The sequence below is a fragment of the Lytechinus pictus genome, chromosome 11 (genome assembly GCF_037042905.1).
Source record: "Lytechinus pictus isolate F3 Inbred chromosome 11, Lp3.0, whole genome shotgun sequence".
NCBI classification, from domain to species: Eukaryota; Metazoa; Echinodermata; class Echinoidea; order Temnopleuroida; family Toxopneustidae; genus Lytechinus; species Lytechinus pictus.
This window is the reverse complement of record NC_087255.1, coordinates 10127204-10144059: the sequence shown is the minus strand read 5'-3', so window position 1 is coordinate 10144059 and position 16856 is coordinate 10127204. Positions and strand designations below refer to the sequence as shown.

Sequence of the window (16856 nt, the reverse complement as noted above, 5' to 3'; positions counted from 1 at the left end):
AACCGTAAAATAACGGTAAACAGATAATGAAAACAGTGCACAAAACATAAATCAAATTAAAAAAATAATGTGGCCCACACTGTTAGAAAAGTTATCTTTAAAATAAACGAAGTTCCTGCAGCAGAGTCTCGAGAACACCTATAATCTTACCAGATTGCGTAATCTTACAGGAAATTGGTATTTGGTGTATGGAATCTTACAAATTTCCTTGAATAAAACACCATTACCCCTTTTTAAACACTCAGACCTGTTCTGTTAAATTGCAGAAAAACTCCTGTTTCATGAATTTACAGAATGATTCTGTTATTGCTTTCTGCAAAATCTTCTTTTTTTCTGTAAAATCAGGTTTTTTTTTTAACAGTGCAGGCTAGAAATGGCAAACGTTTTTGAGTCTAGCCCCAGCAGAGTCCCACCGCGAGAGCGTATGAGGATGTATTTGGCATTTTTTTTTCATGAAATAGCAACATGCTTAGTTCAGCCATCACATTACTACCAATAAATTGTACCCGGGAAACATTACTTCATTATTATTTTTTAACGAGCATATTTACACTATTCTTTATCACTTACAAAAGCCCTTTACAAAGTTATTTTTTTTTTGTAGATTAGTATGTGAAGGGAATTATTGTCATTAATAATTCCCTGGTGTTTAGACCTTTAAACGGCTGAATATTTTGCGACTTGTAAACCTTCGCACATCAAGCAAACAGTTACTGAACTCAGAGGGACATTTAAAACCTCGCAAAAGGCCCGGGAGGGTGGTTGGGATGTTATGTACAATCACCCCCCGCCACTTTTCAAGACAGAAACGATATTTTTAAATCACCAAATGATTAAACTACTGTTACTGCGTGAATTCATCCTTAAATGCGGTCAAAGAGCTTCAATTTGCCCAGTTTTTGCATTCAAAAATGCAAAATTTGTCGCGCGGTTCGGCGCTCAATCTAATCTTGCAAGATTTTGGACATGATAAATCCCTACGTTTAGCTTGCATCAAGGGAGTATGGTTATAATACGCCTATTTATGAATTGTACGATACCCATGACTTAAAATATGGTTATAACTTTGATCATATACCAATAATTACATCAATTGAATACACTGGCGTGAATGGGGGGGGGGGGGGGGGGGGTCATATTACACACTTCACACACTTTACTACTTTATCCGTGTAAGTTACATTAAATCACATTAATTCCATAACAATCTATACAATAGATATTTCAAATATGAATTTTGTTCAAAATTTTGAATGTTGCATCATTCCCCAATATAAATTTAAAGATTATACAAAACTTTCCTTTCTGAAATATTATCCTATTGATATCCATCATTGTGTAATTTCAACGTTTTACTTATTTGCTCTTTATATTTCTTTTTTTCTTTTCTTCTAAAGTTTAATTTATTGATAATTAATCTTTATCAACCTCTGTAATAATATATGCACATCATATCACACGCCTGAAGCAACTTTTTCAAGGCTCGCTCGCTACGCTCACTCGCTGCATTTGTACAATAACTACACACCCCTCGAAAGACAATTTTGGTCATCATTTTGATTCCCAACTATTGACAATTTGCTCGCTTGCTTCGCTCGCATATTGATGTTTACTGTAATTCATTACTCTATATCCCAACAAATCCATTACAACATATAGCCATCGAAAAAAATTTGTGATTGGTCTTCATATGAAAGATGGTAGTATAATGTATACATTTACAGTATATACAAGTAACTACGTATACATTGTCCTTGATGTGATAATTACACACCACCCGAAAAAGGTTTTTGGACACCATTTTGTCTTCCAACTACTGAAAATTTGCTCGTTCGCATATTGATATTAACTGTATTTCATTACTTTATATCACAATAAGACAATATAAAAGCAATCTAAAAAATCTTTATAGGCCTTTATTAAAATGAAAGATATTTATACATTACTCCCGTATACATAACCCTTGGCGTGGGAATGTCCCTACAATTTGGGAATAGGAGGATGCCCCAAATAATAAAAAAGGTATATATATATATATATTTATATACATATAATATATAAAAACATTTTCCTTTATGTCGATCTTCAATAATATACGTCATATAGTAAAGAGAAGTAAGCGTACAAGTAATATCATACTGGTCATATTTTCTCAAGTGTGCCAGGGATAAATTAACTTTGAAAATGGAGAAATTTGCTTCTCATAGAATGACAGATACACCGTTCCCTTTTTCTAGTGTATATCCCTGTCTATTCTAATCAACACGGCGTATCTTTTATGCCATGCTGGAAATCATTACTAAACAAGTGCACACCGAGATACCAAAAAATGCATATAGCATTTCCATTTATTTGAATGAAGGATAAAAGAGCATTGTCGATTAAATGCCTTGCTCACTGGTATAGGTGCCGAACCCCGGACTTTCGATGTATATCCAGGCGCCTTAGACCACTCAGCCACGGCACTCAGCCATATAACAAATAATCGTTGTTGGCGATTCCACCATGCATGAGAGCATGCAACGGTATGCCACACACGGCAACAATGCTTTCTGGGAGAATTTTTAGCTGTATTGCGGACCCCTCATCGAGATTTATGGCCATTTGGTTAATGATTTTTGTATCAAAGGGGATTGTAATTATGATTGGATAAGCTTCTTTTATAGAAGTGATTACATTTTGTATTTTGGACAAAGTTATCAATTACCTTTAGTATTATTAGATAATAAAATGTTATAGGTCATTCATCTGTTAATGAGGCTTTCAAGAGGAGTCTTAGAAAATTGAGAAATAGTTCTTTGCAAATATGAGAGAAGCAAAATCTTTTCAAATCTTCAAAAGGATTATTGTGCAATTAAATAGGTATCGATTAACATTTAGCTATTCAAAAGTGCAAAAGACAAAGAAACTAATCACTTTCGAAAGTAGTCTTGAATTGCGGGAATAGTATCAAACAACTTTAAGAGAGCCCCGTATAATTTTGAAAATGTGATTTTTAAACATATATGATTATATACAATATCAATGTTATCATCTTTATCAACAGTTATGGAAACAAAGAAAGTAATTGCGTTTAACATTTCATCCGTAGAAACATGTGTTTTGAAATTACAAAAGAAGAGAAAAGCATTAACAGATGATATATTATATCGTGCAAAACGTATTGGTGAACACTGTTAAGAATAATTTAAACAACGCTGTTTACTATTTAGATCGCACCGTAGTTGTTTAAACATTTTAAACAAGTGTTTAAAATCTTAAACAACAAAGTTAAAGTTCAAATATTTAATTATCAATAATTTAAGAATGGTTGTTAAGATTTTAAACACTTGTTTAGACTGTTTAAACAACTACTGTGCGATTCACATAGTAAACAGCGTTGTTTAAATCATTTTTAACAGTGAAGATTTGATGAAAATCCATCAACATTGAAAAAGCTATAATTCTTTGAAGTATTTATTCGTGACGTCATATGAAAACAGCCACCCATTTATTGTGTAATATAAATTCCATATAATTATTAAAAAACTTTAGATAGAACACGATGAATAATAATTCATTTTTTTACAGAGCCGGACCTGAAATGACGTGGCTGATAATAACCCCCCAGCACAAATGAAATCACTTTCAATATATTGAGAACATTGCATTTTCAGAGAATATATATAACACAACAATACGTTATTCTATGATATATATTTGACCGAACCTTGATCAATATTTTTTTTTTTTTGCTTTTATTAAATCGAAGTAATCTTCAGAATGAACTTCCTTTAATGTTCACTTTCACCGAATTTCCGGTTAAAGTAAATTGTCAAAACAAGGAAGTTTATAAACGAATGATATCACTTTCAAAACAATAATATAATTTTTTTTCCAATACGGGTTTCCCTATTTCATCTTTTTACTCAATTATGAATTAGTCCTTATATCTAAGCATTGTCTAGATATAGACTTTTCTTAAAAAATCATTCACATGTACGATGACGATGTTATTTGTTGTAATCGCGATTCAGGTCATTGATGAAAGACAAATCTACCCAGTTCGTTAAATTATAGGCCTGGGATACATGCATATGATTTTCTTGTCAAAAATATGGTTTTAAAGGATTAAATACTACATTGGGACAAGTTACAAGTACAGTCAGTGGTCCAGTTTGTCCAAATCCAAGATGGCTTCCAAAAATGGCTGCTGTTACTTACAAAATAAATAGTTAATTTAATATACGCCTGGGAGTTGCAAGTTTGGTGTCTGCAACATGGTTTCAAGCGTCAGGAAATACACCGGTACAAGTTACAAGGACAGTCAGTGGTTCAATATATTAAAAAAATCCAAGAAAGAAAATGGGGTCTAAATTGACTGCTGTTTCTTAAAAATTGACAAAGTTTATTAAAATTAATCATGGGAGATTGATTTTTTTGTCTACACTAGGGCTTCAAGAATCATATACAGTAATACTTTAGGACTGGTTGCAATGTATTTGTCCATTTTGCCCCAAAATACAAGATGGCTCAATTTTTTTGAAGCCATCTTGGATTCATGGACATACCAGACCATAGAATGTCCTTGTAACTTTTCTTAATGTAAACTTGACCCTTATAACCATTGAGTTGAAACCAAATTAAAGCCACTTAAGTAAGTGATAGATAAGTTGTGGATTTTTAGGCTACGGCATCCATTTTGGACGCCATCTTGAATTTTTAAGTAACCTGGAGTGCCTATATTATATTCACGCTAACCTCTATCAAAAAAATTTCTTTCCCCCTAGATCATGGAATATGAACCGAAATAGGATTTTAGGGTAGATAAAGAGTGAGTTATGTCCATTTTCAGTGAATGTCGGCCATCTTCTTGAAAATAACCACTTTCCCGGATGCCAATTTTGGTAGATTTAGCACCAGAAACAACAAAACGTATCAGAAACAGTTGGAAAACCTTTTTGTTTGGGGGCAATCCAAATATTGATCTGACTATGTCTAACTCCTAAACTATCGGTTAAATCTCGACAAAGAAAAAAAAAAACAAGAAAACGATATAAATTTCGCGCAGACACTTTCAAGAGATCTGTAACTGAAAAATCATATTATTAATCCCAAAGAAATAAAGTTGGGATGAATGATTCCAGTCACTTGTTTTTTTTCAATTTTTGAAGCACTAATTAAAAGTTTTCAGTGGAATTTTTTTCAGGGCCTAATTCTTTAAAGACACAGGTGACGAATGGGACCTTGTAGCTAAGATTTTATTCAAAACTCAAACCAACAATAATCTTCATTGTATTCAATACTCTTCCCTCTTGTCTTGTCTTTTTTGGCGAGCAAGAGGAAGAAACAAGACCGTAGGCATAAACTGACTAGTTTGTCTTTTTTCGGGTAATTTCCCACGCTTTTTATAACCTGTTGATCTTTTTAATCTTAAACTTCCTATTAAGATGTAACATGATGCATCCCGTCTAAAAAGGATATCGTCTAACATTTGTCAGTGGTGGCGGCACCATGCAGGATATTTTAATAGGGTTTGGCAAGTTAGCCTAACTATACTATAATTTTTTCACAATTAAATAATAGGGTATTATACAGTTAGGCGACCGAGAACTATCCTGTGACACCCCAGTACATATAAATGTATACAAAATAATAAATAAAGAGTAATTACCCCCTTTGACAGGTAAAAGTAAACTTTCCGCAATTTCTGTAGCAACCATGGTAACCATCATAAGGTCCCAAATTTAGTGAGTCCAGCGGATGCTTCTCAGCTCAATCTTTTATTATTTTTTTGAAATAGCTAGGTAGGAGTAATAATAATAAAAATATTATTGTCATCATTAGAACATTATATGAGAAACCACGGCCTTTACATACGTGTAAGTAGCCGACTAAACAAGGGACAATGATGAATATAGGCATATTAAATAGTCAGTGTCTCCGCTCAATGGCGGAAAGAGCACACACAAAAATTGAGGGGGCCAAATATGGCGTATCGGAGTTGGGAGTGAGCGAAGCGCCAGCAACCCAAAATTTGACTGTTTTTTATTACATAAATCCACTTTTGTGATAGATTTTGACTTAATATTCCGAAAATGATATAATATTTCCCCTTCTCTCTATCCTTTTCTTTCCTTTTGTTCATTTTTCTTGGTCGTGTTTTTTTTTTGGAGGGGGGGGGGGGGGGCAAGAGTCCCACAAGCTCCCTATCTGTACGCCACTGTAATCGCCATTTTTTTCCTTGCAGAAAGAGATGCAATCAAATATTAAAAGCGTTGTAACCTTTCATCCTTATCCGAAAAATACTTACATCCCTTACATTATATCTCAACAAAAACAAAATCCCAAAACAATTTTTAGTAAAGTATATAAGCTTGGTTTCACAGGGCAAGGGGCAATGATGTATACTCTTGTACTTTATTTCACCATGCAGCAAACGTTCTGGACGTGGCATGCATCAACTTCAACCCCGTCTTCGATGCCAGCTCCTCGGCTTCGTATTCCGGAATCTTGAATGGGGCTAGTATCGCCAGCGAAGTGTCCTTCCAGCGATCTGTCGACTTGAGCTCAGGAGCGAGGCAATCGAACTGGTGTCCGCTTGGGGATGCAGCGGCAGGATGTGGGTTGCCTGAAGGATCGACCGTTGACGCAATGGGAAGAGTCACTTTTGATTCTTCGGTTGGCGACAAATTTGGCGTTTACGGATGCCGGGCTGAGAGATACAACTGGACCACCATGACGTCTACTTTATTCATCAGAGATGACGGTATTGTTTGTATTAAAAAAAATATATATAATTTAAAAAACGAACCTAAAACAATAAAAATTATCAATAACAAAACAGTAATAGCCCATCAACATTTATAGTGATGATGATATATTATGTGATGGTGAAGCGATTATATGAAGCTTTATCATCGTGGATGATCTTTTCATTAGGTTATCTTTGATTAATATACACAGTGATTCCTATGAGCGCCACAACAGCCCATGCACGTGCAACTAAAGTGTTGTCATTTGCTGGCAGATGAAAACATGATGCAGTTAAAAAAAAAATCAATGTATAGCCAACATTTTAAAGATAAAATTACCACTTCATGGGTTCAGAGTCCATATATGAACCACACCTCTTTAATGCCATCCCAGGACCAAAATCCAGTTGAAACCAATTAGAGCAAAACCAATTGAAACCAGTTGGCCAACTGGTTTCAATTGGGAAATTGGAACAACTGGAACCAATTGAAACCAGTTGCCAACTGGTTCCAGTTAAAACCAATTGGGCAACTGGAACCAGTTGGCAATTGGTTTCAATTGGTTCCAGTTGAAACCAATTAAGCGACCAGTTGGCAACTGGTTTCAATTGGTTCCAGTTGTTCCAATTTCCCTATTAAAACCAGTTGAATCCAATTGGAGGCAACTGGTTTCAATTGGTTTCAGTTGAAACCAAATGGAGGCAACTGGAACCAGTTGAAACTTACTGGTTTCCAACTGGATCCAATTGGAAATTCCAATTGGAATGACTTAATTAGTAACAAATTAATTAGAATTTGCACTAACTATATTGCTCATGCCAACAAAGAAGCAGTGCTATATGTTTATTAATACCAATATAAAGGGCATTGATAAAATAGACTTTCTTAATGAATATATATTTATATGAAAGATCTTCAAATATATGTATTTGTATTTGATGTAATTTGGTAACAGTTAGTGGTGTACTAATTATCTTATAATCTGTTTTAATGATAATCTATAACATTTATGAACATGGTTTTCACTGCTAAGCATTCTAAACACTTATCTGAAACAAGTATGGTACTTGAATTAGAAAAGAATTAAATATAGATACATTTTAAATGATAATGAATCACATAAAACATTAATCTGTGCACACTGGCAGATAATATGCAAATTAACTGGTTTCAATTGGAATCAGTTGGGTAACTGGAAAATTTCCAATTGGAAACCAATTGGAAGTCATTTCCAGTTACCCAACTGGATCCAGTTAGGATTTCCAGTTACCCAACAGGTTCCAATTAGAATTAATTTCCAGTTAATCACCTTTCCAGTTAGAAGTCATCTCCAGAGACGCCTTACCCAATTGGTTCCAGTTAGGATTTCCAGTTACCCAACTGGTTCCAGTTAGAAATCATTTCTAGTTGGAAGTCATTTCCAGTTACCCAACTGGTTCCAGTTAGGATTTCCAGTTACCCAACTGGTTCCAGTTAGAAATAATTTCCAGTTGGAAGTCATTTCCAGTTACCCAACTGGTTCCAGTTAGAAATCATTTCCAGTTAGAAGTCATTTCCAGTTACCCAACTGGTTCAAGTTAGGATTTCCAGTTACCCAACTGGTTCCAGTTAGAAATCATTTCCAGTTGGAAGTCATTTCCAGTTACCCAACTGGTTCCAGTTAGGATTTCCAGTTGCCCAACTGGTTTCAATTGGTTTCAACTGGAAATTGTTATATTCCAGTTAAAACCAATTGAAACCACTTGAAACCAATTGAAACCAATTGAAACCAGTTGGAAATCCAACTGGTTTCAGTAGGATTTTGGTCCTGGGATGATTGAATACTGTAACATTTTCTGCCAGCAAGGTGCTATGATTAATTTATCTATATTCCAGATAATATCAATGATTTGTTAGACACATCATTGTGTTAGAGACTTCATTTTTTCACAACATATGTATCATTAATTTTTTTTTTGCAACGGATACAAATATTTATGTTTATATATGGTATACAATTTGTTTTTGTTTGATGGAAGTGAAATAAATAAATTTGAATTTGAATTTAACCTGATCATATTTATCAGGGACCGCTGGTAGGGCAGTAGCCAGGGGGTAGGGGTGAGGCGGTTCCCTGGGTTCCGCGGAACCCCGCCACCCGCCAACAGCAAACAAAAAAAAAAAGGAAAGGAAAAAAAGAAAAGAGAAGGAGGAAAGTCGTTTATTTTAGCGCAGGGGATGAAAATTTATAGGGTTTCCAATGACCGCCTCCCCGGACCCCCCGCCTAAAATGAGTCGTCCAACTGAAATGTGTATCCGAAAAGATTCACTTTTTCCTTATTCAGACCCCCCCCCCCACATTAATTCCTGGCTACAGCCCTGGCTGCTAGAACAGCTTTCGGAACTGCAGCAGCTACCTTGGATAAATCTGGCGTCAGTATTATTGTTATTATTACTGTCATTATTATTATTATTACTATTATTATCATTATTATTGTCATTATTGTTATTATTATCATTATTACCAGTTGATATCTATCCAAATCTTCTAATTCTAGCCCATTTCACTCCAAAATACTTCACGGTGAGAGTCAGTCTGGACGAAGAGGTCAGCCTTGTAATGAACCCTGGATCATCCGGCGGGAGTGGCTCGCTGAGCTGGCACTTGAATCATGTAGATGGGCGCCAAAGCGACCTATCCTCCAGAGTTTCGTCGAATTCACTTAACATCAGCAGGGCTAATAAAGAGGACCATGCCGGTATCCATCACTACTTCTATACAGGCGAACCGGATCGAGGGGGTCTTATGAAGCTCATTGTCAGAGGTGACTGCGCCCCCTCCCCATACGATTAAATGATGGGCCCAATATCACGAAGGTTAGCGATTAATCGCCAATACAATGTGAAAGAACAATTTTGATTGGATCCTAAACCAAAATGCGCATGCAACGATGGTCTTGATAGGCCATTTCAGTTAACGATTAATCGCAAACCTTTGTGTTACGGGGCCCAGTGGAACATTTAATTATTTTTTACAAGACAATTTCACATATTCATCAGTAAATAAAATAACAATAAAAACATAAACAAAACAAAACAAAAATGAGGAGATATTCGAAGTACAGTTCTATTAGCAAGAATCGACCTCATATGAGTCGATTATTCGCCAAATTAGAAGCGATACTTAAGATTATGCAAACAACCTCTTCTAAGTCGAAAATTTCTCCTCAGTCGAAAATATGATTTATTATTAAATTGGCTTTTTAAAAATGCCAATTCTTCCAATTACCAACTCGTCTACTATCATTTCGTCCATGCACTATCCACATGGTCTAATTGTCATTTGTCTTCTCACTATTTCGTCTAATAACCAATTGTGCCATTTAGTCCATATACAAGTCAAGTCAAGTTAAAGTTTATTTAAACCAATCAAAACAAGAGACATATTACACAGTTTAACAAAAAAATGAGAATACATGATAGGTTTGGGACCACATATAGAAGCAGAGCTTGTGAGATGGGCCCCTTATAAAGAACATTACAGCAAGAATGAGATGAAAAATATATACAATGATAATCTAGAGAGTAAATAAGAAAAAATACATACAAAAATCCACACACACCCCCACCACACGCACACATATGGTTTATCAATATTCAATTTAAGATTTTTTGTGTGGTTTAGTTGGAATACGTGTTTATTGGGCAAAATGAAAGAAAATTAAATGGATATTAGACCAAATGGTTCTGAGACGAAATGGCCTTAGACGAACTGGTGAGTAGACGAAGCGATGATTGAACCAAATGGTTATTGGAATAAATGGTTTTTAGATGAAATGTTGGGTGGAATGGTACTAGACTAAATGAGGCTAGACCATGTGATGAGTGGACGAGTTGGCAAAAGACGAATTGGCAATTTACCGAAAATTTTTCTGTGCTAAAAAAGAATCACCTCAGGTAGAGTAACCTGTATTTCATACAAAAAATAAAAAAGAAATAGTGTGTGTGTGACATCACCATCCGCCTCATTTGCATACCAACCAATATGAGCATTTAAGTAAAACTACGCTAAACTTTATAATTCAATATCGTTCTTATGTTACATCCAGTTTCGTTGACATTTTCAGTCTTATATGCTTGCTTGATTTTCTCAATTTAAATAAATCAACCTGTTGGCGGGATGAAGTAGCGCACTCTTTTAAAAGAATTCCCTTTTAATACCAGGATGTCTTGATAACTATTGGGGACCCGAGTGTCAGTACACCTGTCCTACATGTTACAACGGAGGAGTCTGTGATGATGTTAGTGGACGTTGCGTTTGTCCACCCGGTTTCACTGGTGACCATTGTCAGACTGGTAAGTATGGAAACGGCCTTCATAAGAAATGCAAATCTGAGCAATGTTGCGCAACACTTTTTGGACGAATGGGAAATGAAATCATAGGACCTTTACATATTGATTACGCTAATAAATATATATTACGATAAATAAGTAAGCTATGGCCATGTACTGTGTAAAACCTTCTTGGAACTCTACGTCTGTGTGTTGAAGGGTATAATCTAATCCGCATATGGAAAGTTGTTTCTTTATATGAATAACAAATCCCAGAGAAGAAGTTGAGTGAGAGAAAATTGACGAAAAATCGGTTTATTTCTATTTCAGATTTCATTTCGAACAATTAAATAAGGCCCGATGGATTATTTATTACTGGGGCATTTAATGTTAAAAGAATTCTACAAAGTTACTTAATGTTGTCTCATACCGAAACTGGATAATTTGTACTTCCTTCTGGTCGGAATGTATGGAAATATAACAGTTTCTATTGTAGGTTTTAATCATTCATGGTAATGTCTGTTTAAATTTTATCCAGCGTGTGATCAGGGCAAGTTTGGTCAGGGCTGTTTAGGGTCTTGCGAAGCCATTGGATCTGGTCGAAATGACTGCAGCGGTGCCGTTTTCTGCCTTCCCGATCCCTACGGATGCTCGTGTGCTGCTGGGTGGATGGGGTTGAATTGCAACCAAGGTAAGCAGTAAGGGAGATATTAAATATGTTAATTGGGTATAATGGTTACTTTCAACTCAATAGTGTCGTGGTTCAAATTGTACCGTGTAATTTCCATACACCACCGTGTGATCCCCTAGTTAAAACACCTCGGTTCTTTACAGCCTATACAGTGCTAATTTAGTAAATAATGTCCTTGTATAGTGACTGCACTTTGAATGCTGATTTTCAAGTTCAAATTTGAATGACTAAATCAGCACTCAAACTGCAATTACTATAAAATAAGCACTTCATTTTTTAGAGTGTAATACTAGCATGAAGTACAGGACCACCGTTGTTTTACTATTAGTTCTGCTTTCTTTATATCTCTTCAAAGCCTGTCCTGGTGGAACTTACGGAGCAGGATGTACAGAGACTTGTCACTGCAACTCATCCGAACCTTGTGACCTCATCACGGGGGCATGCTCCAATGGGTGCGAAGATGGCTGGACTGGCGACCAATGCCAAGGTAAAAAAAGGCCATAACAATAACGATGTGTCTTTCATCTATTTATAATCAAAACATGAAAACTGAATGTGTTATGAAAACAACAGGTTGATTATCTTCCAATTTTGTGAAGTTAGGATGCGTCGCGGTCAAGTGGTTATGACTTTCGTCTTTCAATCTGTAGGACGTGGGTTCGATTCCAAGCCATGGCGTGTTTTCCTTCAGCAAGAAATTTACCCACATTGTGCTGCACCCAACCCAGGTGGGATGAATGGGTACCCGTTAGGAAGAAATTCATTGAATGTTTTAGCACCTTATGGCAGCACGACTAAAGCCGGGGTAATAATAGCAGCACTTTGTATCTACAGGCAAAAAAAATGCTTAATAAATCCACCTATTATTATTTGTATTATTATTATTGATATATTATCATTAAAACAAGTGCTACAATTATGATCTTGTATGTGCGCTTTCATAAGTAATGTCGCCAGTTATGATGAATAGAAACAGGCAATCCGTATCATATTTTTAAGCCATTATCACCACCTGTTGCAGCTAGGTTGTACTACCCTTGTTAAATTTTTTTTTTCTATTTTAGTCACTGTTCTGGACATTACATCTGTGCTGCGACGAGGAGGCGTACACGATGCCGCGGATGGTACCAATTTCGTCGGCATATTCATGATCGGTGACAGCGCAATTACTGGAGACCTCTCCTTGAGATATTACATTGGCCGAGAGGTTGATACTGGACCCGGAGAGACTGGCCATGGGGCATACTTTATAGTTGATGGTGGAGAGCAGACACAGGACTTGCAAGAGACCGGGCTGCCTCTGGGAACAAGCATTGTCAAATCTTCAACTCCCTTGCAACATTCACTAAGAGCTGGATTTGATAAGACAAATGGAGGGGATGCACGAGTTGGTGCCTATCGGATGTCTGTTGATTACAAAGGGTGGACAGAGAGGAACATCTTGCTGAACGAGTATCGTGGCGGTATGGTTATTATTATTATTTTTTAACTTGGGGTTAACCCCATATGTCCAATAGCTGAACAGGGAAGTGGGAGTTATTTCCCTGCCGTGAGTAAGTAAACCGTACAGCCCACAAGGGAAGGTGGGCCACATTGGCCATGCAGGGCTATGCACCCCAAAGCTAGACACCATGATCATGATGATAGGTCAATGATTGTAGGTGTTTTTCCCAAGAGCACGAGAAAGACAGTAAACATCGAGTTCAAGGCCTGTAAAAATGAACCGCAAGTACGCAATCTGGATACAGTTTCAGGTGTCCATCTCATAAAGGACTTGCAACTCTTGTAACGTTGCCATTATGGAAACTGCCATAATTGAATCAACAGCCAATCACAGTCGATTTTTCCATGGTAGTTGCCATATTGGCAAAGTTACCATACATGTAGTTGTAGAGTAATGGTTTGTGGTTATTTCAACCTTTTCACTGTCACAATATACACACACAAAACTAAAGCATTCTTATGATATCATACCAGATTCCAATTCAGAAGTTTGGCCCGAGAAATTATCGAGTACGACAGGAGTTGGCGAGACCGTAACTCTCGCGGTATCAACGAATGCGTCTGTGAGCACTTCTTCTTTGAGATGGCGAGTCAATGGAGGTAGTGTACGTACGGAATGGAATGGAGTGTCATCAGTGACAATCAAAGATGTTAGGAAATCAGATGAAGGAATATATGAGTGCTATGTCCAGAATAACAGGGAGAGCGGAAATCATGCCATTCTTAAGCTCATTGTCAGAAGTAAGTAAATGAATATATACTATGGGAAATTAGGTTCTATCGCACTTGCAACTGAAATATACCTATAATGTCATAATGTACATTTTAAATCATTCTGTCCCTTCTGAAAGAGGCACGGCATGGAATGAATGTTGAAGGTAGGCAATTTCCTCCAATATTCATCAGTATTTACGAAATATGTTTTCTGGATATGATATTGTATTGGATAAGGTGTTCCATAATATATTTTATTAGTAACTCATTTTCAATCCAAAAATGAATCAAAATGTAAAATCCGTCAATAGCACAAACGTGACAAAGACGCAATTATGTGTGATTTCTATTATTTTGTCTAAGCACTGCATTAAAAAAAAAAAAACTTTTGCATCGTATGATGTTGAACAGGGCCTACTAATTCTAAGAGTGAACATTATTTTTGAACCAGACGAGCATTATGAGTAATTGAGTATATTGTGATTTATTTTAAGAGTCGCGTTATAATATTCATGAAAGTTCGGATGAATATGTCTGCAGTGTAAAAAATGGGGTGTTGAAACTGACACCAGTTGATGTTCCTATAGAGGACCATACCCTGAAGTGTTGAACCACACCCTGAAGTGTTTAATGATATCACACCCCAGACAATGAAAATAACACGAGAGGACCACACCCTGAAGTGCTTAATGATATCACACCCCAGAGAATGAAAATAACACGAGAGGACCACACCCTGAAGTGTTTAATGATATCACACCCCAGAGAATAAAAATAACACGAGAGGACCACACCCTGAAGTGCTTAATGATATCACACCCTTGAAATGAAAATAACACGAGAGGACCACACACTAAAGTGTTTAATGACATCACACCCCAGAGAATGAAAATAACACGAGAGGACCACACCCTGAAATGCTTAATGATATCACACCCCAGAGAATGAAAATAACACGAGAGGACCTCACCCTGGGGTGTTTAATGATATAACACCCCATATAATGAAAAGTACACTAGAGGACCACACCCTGAAGTGTTTAATGATATCACACCCCAGAGAATGAAAATGACACTAGAGGACCACACCCTGAAGTGTTTAATGATATAACACCCTAGAGAATGAAAAAACACCGAATAGTGTAAAAGTAACAAACAAACTGTTGTGGTAATACTAACAAGTGCTGAACCAACACCAAAAAAACTAACACTGGGATATAATCATCTATATACACCAATTGACACCAACATGCTGGTAACTCTTTGGTTACAGGCAACACATATTCCGATTCTACACCATTCATGGACATCCTCTCTCCCTTTTTCTTTCAATCTATGTTCCGCTTCAGGTTGTCCATCTTCTAAATATGGTTTCAATTGCTCAAAGAACTGCCCTGTGTGTTATGGCGGTGGGATATGCCATGACATCACTGGGGAATGTGTATGCCGATCAGGATTCCAAGGAGTTAACTGCGAAACACGTAAGTATATTATATGATAATTGTACCATCGAGCTTCATGATGGTACCTACCTCTCCTCTCAACTGTTTGATAACAAAAACTCATGTGTATGTTTTTTCTTCATCAAAACCTATGCACAGTTCAACGTGTTCATGTTGTAACTCGCGGTCATCTTGAGAAATGAATTTGATTGCATAGTTGAAAAGTTAGGCCCTATATGTCTTGCATTGAAGTGTTGCCTGTGTTGGTCTCAAAAGCTGCGCGCGACTTTAAAATGGTCATATAATTTTGCGGAGTCGTCTTTGCGCGTTCAGGGAAATGGCGAAAAAGGTCGAAGGCTCATCATCCCCTAGACCTTTCAGATTATACTGTATTGTACTCTTTTTTTTCTGTTCTTTCTCGGTTTATACGATACAAACATCTTATTCATCAGTCTGCGGTGACAATCTATGGGGGAAATCATGTACTGTGAAGTGTTCTTCGAGCAATCCTGGCTGCCCTGAACGACTCTTTTCCCCACCAGACCCTGTCGGGATGTCGTGTATCATAGGATATGAGGGAAACAGGTGTCAGACAGGTATGCTATGATGTGACTATGGAGGTACATAACTGGAATGATCGTATACATGTAAACAGTGGGAAGGGGGGGGGGGTGGGCTTGGGGGCACTTGCGCTTGCACCCAAAAATTTGTTCACGAGCAAAACCAAAAACCCTGAAAACGGGAAAGGGGAAAAAAGGGAGGAAAATATTTTTTTCTTAGTATTATGCCAAATCTATCACAAAATTGGATTTTCGCCATTAAAATGTAGATTTTTTTCGCTTAGCTCACTCGCAACTTTTTATAGATTTTACCCGACACGCCATATCTGGTAGGTCACCGTGGGTGTTTTATAGAGCTGTTCGTAAGTTAAGAGCGACTTTAAGAACGACTGGTGATCCTTTCTTATGGCGAATGGTAGATTCATTAGCGATGGTTTTGCTCCTAAGAAAGGATCACCAGTCGTTCTTAAAGTCGCTCTTAACTTACGAACAGCTTTATGAAACGGCCCCTGGCCCCTCATACTTTTTGGCTCATTACTCCACTGTATGTATAGCAGAATTGCTCATCGGTGTATAATGCTTTTACATGTGCACGTACAAAAGCCGGCTATTGTTGATTCCTGGGGCCCCATGACACAAAGCTTAGCAATCATTTTTTTACGATTGATTGCATTGACTACAATGTATAATTGATTGAAATAGACCTCAGCATGTAAAATCGGGAAGTTTAAACCCAAGAATATGTAAAATTCCAAGGGGCAAATAAAGAATCGAAAGATGAACAGGAACAGCCAAAAATGTGAAAAGAGAATACAATTTTTAAAGAACCATTCAATGTATTGAATACAGTGTGTGGGTGTATTGAGATACCAAAGATGTTCTTAAAAATCATTAGACTTGAA

General features: G+C 36.7%; 1 protein-coding gene across 2 annotated transcripts in view; it reads left to right on the top strand.

Annotated features, from left to right (window-relative positions):
• Positions 1 to 16856, top strand: part of LOC129271746 (receptor-type tyrosine-protein phosphatase kappa-like) — a 53496-nt gene that overhangs the window by 2221 nt on the left and 34419 nt on the right. For both annotated transcript variants that reach the window (XM_064106675.1, XM_064106676.1), the window contains exons 2-10: positions 6416 to 6748; positions 9272 to 9538; positions 10938 to 11069; positions 11584 to 11736; positions 12092 to 12223; positions 12801 to 13199; positions 13714 to 13980; positions 15302 to 15433; positions 15847 to 15990. In XM_064106675.1, coding sequence (XP_063962745.1) covers positions 6416 to 6748; positions 9272 to 9538; positions 10938 to 11069; positions 11584 to 11736; positions 12092 to 12223; positions 12801 to 13199; positions 13714 to 13980; positions 15302 to 15433; positions 15847 to 15990 — 1959 coding nt within the window. The remainder of the gene's footprint in view (positions 1 to 6415; positions 6749 to 9271; positions 9539 to 10937; positions 11070 to 11583; positions 11737 to 12091; positions 12224 to 12800; positions 13200 to 13713; positions 13981 to 15301; positions 15434 to 15846; positions 15991 to 16856) is intronic.